Here is a 12,798-nt window from a genome sequence, read left to right on the forward strand (position 1 = left end):
CACCTTTCAGGTGGTAATGGCTGTGTTCACTATTAACCTGGATCCAGTTAAAACCAATTACATCCTTTACCTGGGGTCTTCCTCAATGCCGTGATGAGCTCTGCCACACTGGCATGACAGAGCAAGCTAAAGGGAGCGTTGGTAGCCTTACATTCTGAAAATACAACAATCTCCACTCTTCCCACCCCTTCACACACACAGAGCTGGGTCATCAGCTGGGTTTGAAATCAACTCATGACGTTTAGCCCTGCAGGTCACACCTCTTATTTGAGCTGAGGGATTAACTTCATTAGCTGATGGTGGTAGTTATCCTGGAGTGTACCAGCCACTAGAAGGAGATTAATAGGTTCTTTGCCATTGTATTACAAATGCACTTTGTTTTTGTGTATTTCAATATTTAAATATTTATCATTACTAAAATATTCAGAGCCAGCATCAGTGCTGGTGTTAATTGCACAGCTGGACTTCGGTTGCATGTTACTCAATTCACCAACAGAGAATTTAGTTCTGACTTTGCCTTTAGGATAAAGATGAGGATATTAAAAGCAAAGGGACAGTTTCCAACAGGCCTCAGTCCAGCCACCACTTCTGCACAGTGAATTTTGCTTGCACAATTATGTGCAGGAGAAAATTCAGGGGATTTGCACAAACTGCATGTGAAAATTGAGACCAGTTTTTCAAATCTGGCTCGAAACGCTAGCTAACTTTTGGCTTTACTGAGTGGAATTTACATAGTAATCCCCTCCCCCTCCTTTTTTGTTTATTTCCTTCATTAGAAAGAGCCCGGGATTATCTGCACAAGACTGGAAGGTTCATTGTAATTGGTGGAATCGTCTCACCTGTACATGACTCCTATGGGAAGCAGGTTAGTTGATCAAGTTCTTTCTCTCTCCTGTGTGATCTTGCCAAAGTAATCTGCAGGAAGGTGGGAGCATGCATGAATGACAGGAAGAGTTAGGTCTGAGGGTTTCTAGTTCAATGAACACCCTGGGGAATCAAGTAATGCTGGTTCCAAAACTGAGTCTGCAGGAGAGTGAAATCTTACAGCTCAGTTGATGCCAGAGTGAAAGCTATGGGGAAGCTGAGCAGAAGGCTGGGATAAGATTGTGTGGGTCACATAGTACCCATTCATAGTTCTGATTAACCTGATGTAGGGACAGCAGTGTTACCAGCTCTTGTGATTTTACCTCAAGTCTAGCTTTTTTCTTAAAGCTGCAGCTCCTGGAGTCCTGTGATTACACGAAAATCTCAGCTTTCATTTAACTTTTGCCCCCAAGTTTCTAGCCCTTGTGATTACAGAGGAAAGCTGGAAAATGTGATCCCTAAAGGCACAAACACCAGAAAGCAAATAATGTTTTTTTTTTAATCTCATGTTTTTAAATCAATTTTATAAGTTTGGGGGCCTGGCACATGATTTTCATACACTTGGTCTTGGCAATACTGGGACAGGAGCTGTTAAAAGTATCTTCTGGAGAACAAAATCCAAAGATGAGGAAATCTCTATATTTGAGCTGCACAAGTCGCCTCCTAACCAAAAAGACTTGAGAAAATGCTGTCCCTATCGTTAGCCCCCAGGCCAAACAGGATTCAGAGAGAAGCAAAGCTCTTATGATGTCATGTCGGCTGCTTGGTTCTGCCCTCTGAATCCGGGCAAGACAGATACCTCTGCCCTATGCTGATGAGTAACCTTGGTGATGGCCCATCTGTGGGAGTGCTATTGGCTTCACACTCAGTTTAGTAGACCTGTGTCCCCATGGTGCATTCAGGAGAGCTTGGTGGGGTTTTGGTGGGGAAATCACAGAACTGAGTCAGGTCCAAGCTTGAGGGAGGACTGGACATTGGACAAAGCTTCGCTGATTCTCCTTGCATCCTCTCTTAGTTACTATTCTCTTTCAGGGCCTGGTCTCCAGCCGACACCGTCTGACCATGTGCCAACTGGCCGTCCAGTCCTCTGACTGGATCAGGTGAGGTAACAGCTTGGGTATTGCCAGTAGGGTTATACAGGGAGCCTTTGAAAGACACGACGCTCCTTTTATGGGGCAACGCTGGCCTGTAGGAATCCAGTTCGAGTCACATCCAGCAGTTCAGGGGAAGGTCAGTTCAGAGTGAGCTTGGAGAGGATTTTCAAAGGGCTCATCTCAGAGCCAGCAAGTGGTAGCTAGTAATGTGCATCAAACATCCCCACCAAAGGAGGAGGTGAAAGCAAAGCGCCAGTCAGCCCTTCTGGCTGCGGCTGATGACAGACGCCCTTAGGGGCTAAACACGCAGTGTGTAATTAAAGCAAGCTTCCACTAATTACCTTAATTATGCACCAGAAAAGTTTGTGCCATTATAATTTGCATGGAAAGAGCATGTTTTAATAATGGCTCATTGTTACTGTGAGTGCGCATGCCTGTATAAAAAACTCAGCAGTCTTTGTAGGTCAGAGGAAGCGCACATTCCTCACACAAGGAGAGAAAGTGGGAGGAGGCTGCTGAAAAGAAAGGGAATGAGCAAACAGGCTATGGAGGAGAGTAGGGAAGGGGAAGAACAAGGAGAGAGGGACAAGTACCAGGAGGAATTGCAAGGGAGGAAGATCAAGAAGGTTGAGAAAAGCAGTAACAAATAGGGCACACCCGGACCTGATCCAAATCCCATTGACTTCAGTGAGATTCTTTCCATTGGATGAGACCCAGATAGAGTTGACTAATATTGATGGCCACATGGAGAGACACCAAGTTGCATCAGATGATATGGAAGCTATCAGAAGGATTGGGTGGATGGTCATGACTGCACGAGTGAGCGTCTGCCTGGCTTTGGTGAGCATGTGTGTCTGACACAGCTGGGAGCATCTGGCCATACGTGTAGAAGCTTGTCAGTATGCACAGGCTCTGAGTGCTATCGTTTATTATTACTGCTAGTGTCAATCTCAGATACACAGACCCTAATGAACAGCAGAGATGTTTTTTAACTTAGCTCAGGCGTTTGCAGCAGAGACGTTACACAGCCATTAGGCACTCTGCATGTTTTTAATTAGTGAGATCACATCTGACAGTCCTCAGGTGGGGTGTGAGAGAAAAAATATATTCAGCTGCTAAGAAAATGTTTAACATACATCCCAATTTAGCAGCTCATTAAGTTTTCAATTAAGCCAGGCTGTAGCGTTGGAGGTTTGTCTTTCACAACCTGGTGTATAGAGGAGAGATGGAAATTCCTGCACCCACATTCTGTATAAGACAGGCATGAAATCTCATTGCCAGGAAAGGCCCTGGGAACAGCCAGGGTGTGATTAGCAATTCATGAAAGACTGGGGGCTCTCAGAAGGTCTGAGAAAAGCAAAAGAAAAAGAAGAGAGTTTTCCTGCTCTGGGAAAAAGGCCCAGTGAAGGAGCGGTGGGGGAAGCTTTTCCTAGAAAAAAGACTGCCTTTCATATTGTCTTTGTGCAAAAAGACAAAGGCTCCAGACTAATGAATTCCCCCCATGGCTCAAGAAACAACTGCTGGATAAATTTTGTGTCTCTCAAATGATTTTACAAACATCCGGCTATGGGGAAGGATAGTCCAGTGGTTAGAACACTAGCTGTGAGGATGAGACACACTACGGTTCAATTCCCTGTTCTGCCATAGACTTTCTGTGTGACCTAGGGCAAGTCCCTTAGCTTCCCATCTGTACAATGGGGATAAGAGCACTGTCCTGTCTCACAAGTGGGAGGCCAGGAAAGCAGGGGAAAGCAAGAGGTAGGGATAATTTTTATGAATAATGTCACAGCTCCTGGACACTGCATCCCAAGACACGGTTATATCCCCTCTCACCCAGACCCCTGCCTGGGGCTTCTCTTCACTGGCACCAGCTGCGCCGGTGCAAATCACTTGTTACCCAAGCCAACACGTCTAATGGAAGGGGCTCACGCTGGTGTGGTGACAGCCTCAGTGCCGACAAGGCTTTCACCACGTTCCCCATTTCCACTCTTCCTTGTACTGCTCTGACCTTTCAGTAACGCAACAGAGGACAGCGGGTTATTTCACCAGAGGTTGGTGCAGTAAACGATGTTACCTCACCTGCCTTGTCTTGCTAAAAGCCAGCAACAACCGTCAGTGGGGCGGCCCTTCCCTTTCTCTGCGAGGGCCACGTCACGTAACTGTTGCTCAGGCACGTGAGAGTGAGTCAGGCTGGTATGCTGCCGGTGCCATCGTGTTTGGTGGTGCTTAGCTATCAGGACTGCACCTGCATGCAGTTTAATTTCCTGAAAGAAAAGTTTAAACCCTTAAAAATTTCCCCCTCTGGCTTTAGCTGTGGCACCTCAGGGTGGGAAGGGTTAAAGATGCTTCCTCCCATATGGATAGAGCCACAATAGGTCAAGGCCCAAGAAAGGGGGCAGGTAAGAGCCTCTCTGCAGGGTTTTAAACCCCTCTGTGATGTAGGTTGCCAACAGGCTGGGCTAGCGCCCAGCAGGACTGACGGGAAGTGGGGGGAAGCTGGTACAAATTACTGGGGCCTGGCAGCCCAGGGCCCAGCTTCATTGGCCCTGTTTAGCCAGTCCTCCCTTGCTGGGGAGCCCGAACCTGCTCTCGGCAGGCCTGGTGCCCGGTATCCCCATGGAGATGCCCTCCAGGCCAGTGCTCTGCCTCCAGTGCTGGTGTAGTTCAGTGACACCATGTCCCAACAGCCACTGAGCTTCATGCAACTTCCGGCCAGCTCCTCCCAGACACTGTTTGGGTGAGGGAGCAGAAAGAGGAAGCACTTCGTTGCGAGCAGCAGTGGCATGGGCAGCCATGCGCACGTTATGCCTGGTGCACACCATTGGCAGGGGCAGGGCAAAAGAAGCAGTTTGCCGCAGGCCCTTCTGCATTTGAGAGGTCCCCCAAACAGAGTCATGCTGAGACACAACGTGCCGGGGTTGCAACGCCACTCACGGAAATTTGTCCCAATGGATGCTGTGAGCCGTGCCTTGAGAGAGGTTCAGCTGTGCACACCATGGGAAAAATTTCTGGGAACGACCCTGGAGAGCAGAAACCCTGGACAGCCATTGCATTCATTGTTCTTCAGGAGCCCAGTATGCTTCTCTGTCCCATTGTCATGTTGGCAACCAAAGCTGCTGTCTCAATACATTTCCATGCAGTGTCTGGCACCTGGGCGGAGGCCAGAGGAGAAGAGCTTTTAGATGGGCATTCCCAGGACTGGAGAGGGATGAGGAAATGGAGCAGGGATGGAGGAGTTTAACCAAAGGCAGGTAGGGAGAATACAATGAGAATGTGATGGCTGGAAAAGCTGTATTTGGCATTTTATTCCAGCCACTAATCACAGGCAGACATGAGGAAGTTAACATGGATGGTTCCCAGCAGCATGACTGTCTCTTTCTGGCCTCTCCACTGCAACTGAGCATGCTGGATTGTGAAGGACAGAGCAAGATTCACATGCAAACTCTCTGTGTTATGTTCTCTCCTCTCCACAGGGTGGACCCCTGGGAGTGCTATCAGGACACCTGGCAGACTACCTGCAGCGTACTGGAACACCACCGTGATCTGATGAAGGTGAGTCACACCTGGGCAGGTGTGTCACAGAGGGGGGAGGGGAAAGCTGTGGCTAGTGGGAGAAGTGGTGTAGGAAAGTGGTTAGACCAATGCATTTTTTAATGCACAACTCGAATGTCCCTTTAATAGCTTTGATTTGTAGTACTTTCAGGGCTGAGTTCAAGCTCAGCAGTAGGCAATGCAGGGCAGGTTTCTTTCTCTTTCAGGTTGATTCAATTATACCAACGTGATATATATGTTCGATGGACTGATCCTTAGCTGTGGAAAAACAGCATAGCTCCCCTGAAACCTGTGGAGTTGTGATGATTTACCAAGCTGAGGTTCTGGCCCAAAACAGGTAGAGGAGACAGAATATTACACAGGCATGCGTCCTCTCCCGGCTGTGGGGCGGGGGGGGGGGAAGAGTCAGCCCTCTAGGATTGGGTGTGCATGTCATCATCAGACAGCAAAGTACCAATCACACGCTGCAGCAAACAATCTAGCCCAGATCAATATACCCACACGGAGAGGCTAAAAATGCCATCAGTAACAAGGAGCAAGGGGGACATGCCAATTAAAACAAACCCCTGCTCCTCGCAAAAGAATCGCTCAAACAAGGGATTCCAAACAGCTGCCATTCCTGGAAACTGAATGGTTCTCCAGACTAGCAAATAGGAAAGGCTCCCAGGAATGCACCAAGGCCCAAACGCCAACAACTTCCAATCAGAGATAGTCACAGCACCTGCTATGCAGATCTTGCAAAGGTATTAGGACTTGTCGGAACATGGTGTGACAAACTCACTGTCCCGGAACACCCCCTTTTGGCGAGTCCTGGCTTTGCCCCCCTTTTGCCTGCTCTCAACCTCAGGGATCACATGGTCTGCTGTGTGACTCCGCCTGCTGGCCAGGTCACAATAGTCCACCCATTACAGAATATTAATGTCCTGCACCAACAGCGTCACCCTTACGACATCCCCCCCCCGGGGGGGGTCCCAGACTTCTTCCAGCATAACTCAAACCCCCACAAATAGAACCAAGTACCAGTTCAGCCATTCCACCCACCCTGGTGTTGAGCTTCTCTGGGTTCTTCCTAACTTTCTGGAACAGCAAGCCACCTGGCAGCCTCCACTGGACCTTGTCCTTTCATTAGGGCTCATCACAGGAATCCGCTCCATGCCTGCAGCTTTCCCATGCCCCTTCTGCCCCTGGCCATTTGCCACAGCTCCTTTCTCAGGAGAGACTCCCAGGCCTTCTCTTCCTCTGAGCCCCCTCTCCACTGGATCTCTTCCTCACTGCTCTGAGTGCCTCGCTTTATGAAGGTGACTCCTCTCCAGCTGAGTCTGCCTATGAACTGTACCTAACGCACCCTCCAGGTGCCACCAAGTGGGCTAAATGAGCCCTTGGCCTCCCATTAACCCTTTCGCTGCCAGTATGGGGTGTACACACCCCATCACGGTGGAGTTATTTAGGAGTAGCTGTCACACTGTAAATTCACACCCTTCCTTAATCTGAATGAAGTTTCACTGTGTAGACGGGTCCTCACAGTAAGGGAGCTAGGCAAAAGGAGATTAGAAGAAAGTGGAATGAAAAGAATGAAAAGAACATTGTGCTGCATATGACCGAATTTAATCCACCTTTGGAAAAGGGCTAAGGACAAACTCCCAGCACTGTGTCTACTCCAGGGAAATGCCAAGCTTCTATACACGGGGTGGGGTGGGGGCGGGGATCCTTGTCAGGATGCACACAAGAAAGAGGCTGCAATGAGAGCAGTTGGGGAAGGCAAACTCACAGCTAAGCAATCATCATCCCTGCTGGCCACACAGTCAATCCAGGGAAGAGAGGGCGTTTGAAAGACAAGTGAATGAAACCCCGCTTACTCACCTAACAAAATAACCCCCTGCGACAAACCTGGCTCCGTTGGCCTTCAGGAATGACTCACAGCAACAGGAAAATTCAAGGGCATCTTCCGTGCTGGGTAAACCCCAGAGAATACGTGACATAGTAAGTAAAACCCCTCCACAGGCGCAGGCAGAAGTGAGAATGAAGATCACAAACCCTGAACAGAAATGGGACTTCCCACCACCTCTTCAGCTAATGATCTCAGACCACTACCCTACCCTCCAGCAACAGCAATGGGGAAGTTGGCATTAAAGCTGCCCTGAGACCTGGATGAAAGGGACAAACCAGTCAGGGCTCAAGTGGGCAAAGAAGGGCAGGAGGAGGAACCAATGAAACAAACCGAGCTGAGAAGAAAAGCAGATGGCTCGGCCATGCCACTTGCCTGGTCCAGTGCCAGGCAGGAAGGATCTGCAGGCATCACAGCAGGGGCAGGTACGGAGGAAGCAGTTAAGAGAAGGTGGAAGCTTCGGGCATTTGGCCAGGGAGTTTTTGCCATGTGTGTGTTTGGTTGGGGGTAGGTGGGAGAAAGCATGGAGGTGTTTTTGAGGGAGACGCCGATGGGTGAGTGACTGAGGCTGGCACCACTGGCAGAGCAATGTCGGTAAGCTAGTAGATCTGATGGTTGGGGAGGGGATAAATGGAGAAGGCTTTAAAGGCAAAGACTAGGCGCTCATGGGAGAGGGAGAGCCATTGGAGGAATGCCAGCAGAGAAGTGATGTGGTGAAAGTGGAAGTCAAGATGACCATTCTGGGGGAGAGGGGGTATTAACAGGATTGCCCTATGTAAGACACAGCAACTGACCTGCTCTACTCAGCACTGGGGAGACCTCAGCTGGAGTGCTCTGTCCAGGTCTGGGCACCACACTTGAAGAAAGATGTGGACAAATGGAGAGCCCAGAGAAGAGCAACAAATGGTAAAAAGTTTAGCAAACCTGACCTATAAAGGAAGCTTAAAAACACTGGGCATGTTTAGTCTTGGAAGAAGACCTGATGATAGTCTTCATCTATGTTAAGCGTTCTTATAAAGAGGACAGCGATCGTTTGTTCTCCATGTCCATGGAAGGTAGGACAAGAAGTAATGGGCTTAATCTGCAGCAAGATTAGATATTAGAAAAACCTTTCTAACTCTAAGGGTGGTTAAGCTCTGGAATAGGCTTCTCAGGGAGGATGTGGAATCCCCGTCATTGGAGGTTTTTAAGAACAGGTTGGACAAACACCTGTCAGGGACGGTCTAGGTTTAAGGTCCTGCCTCAGTGCAGGGGCTTGTACTACACGACCTCTCAAGGTCCTTTCCTGCCCTACATTTCTATGATTCTGTGACCCTACTAGCAGCATTTTGACTAGACTGAGGGAGGCAGCGTGGCTGGCAACAAGGCCAGAGGGGGCAGATTGCAGTAGTCGAGACACAAGATGACGAAAGCCTGAACTTGTGCCTTTGTAGTCTGGACAGGCAGGCTAGGCTGAATATTGTGTCTCACACAACACACTGCTGTTCTGCCCCTCTAGATCCTACTAGCCCGTGCCCCATGGAGCAGAACTGAAGGGAGGAGAGCTGATGTCTCATTGCTATCGTTACCTTGAGAGAACATTCTGGGAACAAGCCAAGTTGTTCTGAATCATTTCAAATCTACCCTCCAGTCAGATGAAATTTTTATGATGGTTCCAATTCCTCTGAAGGGAAGCGAGCAGCGTGGATACGAGGGAAGGGATTATAGTCAGAGCTCAGGGTGGGTTGGATTCTCCCCCCCCCCCCCACATTAACATTCCTTTAAAGTTCTTAGCTAGCAAGGCAGGAGCCACCCCAGGATTCCACAGTTAATGAGGCCCCATCTGTTCACTTCTTGCCTCCAGTTCGAAGGGAGCGGAAGGAAGGAGCAAGTGGGATTGGCTCAGGAAATAAGATTTGATGCAAGAATGTGTGTTGAGTGCAGTCATTATTCTGCTGTCTTTCTCTCCTAGCACAGGGTGAGTTAGCAACATTGCAGTCTTATCCTGGGCACCACCTGGGGGCTGAGGACCCAGAACAGTGCTCACTCACTGCAGGGCTAAAGCAATGTTTAAAACCTGCCTGGCTCTTTGAGATGTGTGCAGCAATCTCCTCACAGAAACAGGTTCACAGGCAGCCAAATCAGGAGCCAGCTTTTCTATTCCTCTTCGGATCGCGGCCTGAAAGGGGAATGCATGGCTCAGGGGACCGGCAACTCATGGGAGCGGGAGCCTTTCACCTCTGGGGACTGGCTCCAATCTGGCACAGTTTGACACTGACTGAAGCCGACTGTCATCTAGCAGCTGTTCACAGTGGCCTTCGTGAAATGACTTTGGAGAGCATAGCCCAGCTCCTAGCGCGCAGGTGGCTGCATCACAAAACCCACCACCAATTAGCACTAATTGGAAGTCATTTTGTCATACTCAGGAGAAAAGACTGATTGGACCGTAAGGCTGAAGGCCCCTCTCACCCCAGAGACGGTCATGCAGGCACTCGGATATACCACCACTGGCCAACACCCATTTTAGCAGATGCAGCAGAGGAGACAAAGACTGAAGGGGCCCTGGAGACTGAATTACCCGAGAGCAAGTTCCTACAGAACAGGGGAAGGGCACACCAACATGGCAGCATGGGGGAAACTGACACGGCCTTCCCTCTCCCAACCTCATGGTGTGGGTACAGAGAATTTTTCACTCCTCAGAGTTGCCAGACTGACGCCAAATTCACTTTAAAAGAACAGAGAATGTTTGAAGTCTCCTATTCCCATGAGGTCCATGTGTGCTTAGAAGAACAATGGGGGGGGGGGGGGAATCTCGAGTCATTAGAAAAAAAATGAAATGGCAAATGAAATTGCAATGTATAAATCAGCCTTGCAAAATTGTCCAGCCTGGGCACCAAAATCTGCTCAGCTGCCCTTTACTGTGATTGATAATCATGGAAAATCCAGTGACAATTTACCTGCCTGACAAAACGTTACTCAGCTCTGGTGAGTGGGCAACTGGAATGTTGCCAAGCTGGTATAAGATCCGCCTGCATGCGGACAGACATCTCCAGTGATAACAGCATCTCCCCTCTTGCTTAGCTTTGGCCTTCATCTTATGCCTAAGAATCCAGGAGAGGAATACTTGAAAACACACAATTGTCCTGATTAATTCACGCTAAGGGTTAAGGCAGCCATGAAATATACCAGGCTAAATGGGAGAGGGCATTTGGGCTAGTATTTTGTCAATACCAGTTTTTGAATTGTATCCTTATAATGGTTTTGCACAGATCAAGCCGGTCTCATCACGCATACTAGAAATCATTCCGGTGGGTATCCTATTTCTGGAGATGCTTAGGGTACGCTAAGCGGGCCTCCCAGCCCAGGCCTACAGACTTAGGTTATTATGGGCACTCTAATAGCTGTATAAACAGCGCTTCGAAGATGCACTTCAGGTTGGAGCTAGGGCTCTGAAGCCTATCGCCTTCCCCTGGCTTCATTGCCTTTCATTAGGTAATATGGCCCGGTCTCGTTTTACTGGCTGGGAACGGGAAGCATGAAATGAGGCTGGCTGTGTCTCCTAGTAACGACTGGAGAATGTTGTTAATTTGTGAGCTGTAAGACTGGTTACCAAGCTATAGTGAGAGATCTATGGATGTGTTTCTGGCTCTGGAGTTATATTACTGACTCCTTACCTTTCATCCCCATCCTAGCGAGTGACTGGCTGCATCCTCTCCAATGTGAACACGCCTTCCATGACCCCAGTGATTGGACAGCCCCAGAATGAGTCTCCACAGCCCATTTACCAGAACAGAAACATTTCCAACAAGCCCACAGCAGGTAGGTCTCGGCAGAGAGGTGGTCTCCAAATGGAGCAGAGGTAAGGCCTGTAGACAGCCCCAATCTGAAATCCCCAGACCTGTTCCCCCAGAAATAGGGAAGGGAAACAGACCTGTCCAAGAAACAGTGAATGAAGGTTTCAGGTAAGACTGTGTATGGTTCCAAAATGTATAATTTGAGTGAATTGAGATTCCAGACCCATGCAATTCAGCAATACTTGGGTTCAGGTTTGGAAAATGCAACCTACCTGTCACTGGGTCCTTTTGCTATCTTCTCTCACTTCCCCTACTCCCTATTGACTGGATCCATCGCCAGAGTCCACTTGAGCGTCCACACAATTGGCACCGGGAGCAACATGGGAAAAAGACCAAACGTGCCATGGAGACTGAGCCATGCTCCACAGCTAAAAGTGCTCTCTTCAGGTTCAAGTTAAGATGCATAGGTAGAGTATTGGGAGGAAGTTCACGCTGCCAGTGTCTATGCTGTACCTGTTCTGTGAATGAATAGAGGACTTCCCTTTCAAAGGGCTGTCACTCTGGCACTAAATCTACATGAAAAAGGTATCTTAAAATTGCCCCAAAACCAGGCTTGATCCCTAAACGTGGTAGAAGTGCAATTTCTTGCCTATTTTTTACATGTAAGTACTGCACGTCACACTTAAATCCAATGATTAACCATTCAGGGAGCTGTCTGAAGACATTTTAAATATGCTGTTACCTGTTTTGTATTTGCAGTCATGGTCATTCCAGGTGCAGATTAGTTAGGCACACTCCTGAGTGCAAGGTGCACCCACAACTGCACACCTAGCTTCATTAAAAATCCAAACAGGGTGAAATAAAAGAGTTTTAAGAGGGGGCTGAAATCAAGAAACAATTATCTCCGTAGATTGGGGCTTTAGTAACCAAACCAGTAAGGGGCCATTTGCACCAAGTTGCTGATCAGATCCTTAGCAGAAGATATTGGTTTCTTTCCAATTCTTGGTGCGGGGGAAAAAGCTCTTCAGGATGATGACATCTACATGAAATAACTTCAATCCAGCAACAAGGCTCTAAACGAGTCATTCAAACAGACTGAAGTGGATACAAACAGTACAGAAGGTGGGGACAAGAGCGTATTAATTTAAGAACCCAGCCAGCAGAGGTGGCCAGCGGTGATTCCCCCACGCCCTCAGGGTCAAATGCCCTGTGTGTTCTGAGAGGTCTGTAGGGGAACAACAGACAGACCTTGTGCAGTGAGACGTGCTTCTTGCAGGGGGCTCAGACTCTGAACCTGCCTTTTACCTATTCTCTCTCCTTCCAGCAAAGATCTTGGGGAAGATGGGAGAAAGCCTGAGCCGGATTTGCTGTGTCCGTCCGCCAGTGGAGCGCTTCACCTTTGTGGGTACGTTATGAAAATGTAGATGCTTGTATTCATCTACGTTCCTCCCCACTCCACGGTCTTCCTCCTCCTTTCTGCCTCCCATCCAACCCACTCACAATCAGATCCTCAGCGAGTGCAAATCAATGTAGATCCATTGACAACAGTTATGCTGTGTCCATTTATACCAGCTGATGAGCAGGCCCCCCTTCTCTCTCTGACAGCATCTCCCTGGTTGTCACAGAGATT

The 12,798-nt window shown here is 48.7% G+C and overlaps 1 protein-coding gene across 1 annotated transcript in view; it reads left to right on the forward strand.

Annotated features, from left to right (window-relative positions):
- NMNAT2 (nicotinamide nucleotide adenylyltransferase 2) overlaps positions 1 to 12,798 on the forward strand; it is a 77,466-nt gene that overhangs the window by 49,461 nt on the left and 15,207 nt on the right. The window contains exons 2-6 of the mRNA XM_032779467.2: positions 777 to 865; positions 1,897 to 1,964; positions 5,432 to 5,510; positions 11,067 to 11,193; positions 12,493 to 12,573. Of these exons, the coding sequence (XP_032635358.1) occupies positions 777 to 865; positions 1,897 to 1,964; positions 5,432 to 5,510; positions 11,067 to 11,193; positions 12,493 to 12,573 (444 nt within the window). The remainder of the gene's footprint in view (positions 1 to 776; positions 866 to 1,896; positions 1,965 to 5,431; positions 5,511 to 11,066; positions 11,194 to 12,492; positions 12,574 to 12,798) is intronic.

Source organism: Chelonoidis abingdonii, chromosome 7 (genome assembly GCF_003597395.2).
Source record: "Chelonoidis abingdonii isolate Lonesome George chromosome 7, CheloAbing_2.0, whole genome shotgun sequence".
NCBI lineage: Eukaryota > Metazoa > Chordata > Testudines > Testudinidae > Chelonoidis > Chelonoidis abingdonii.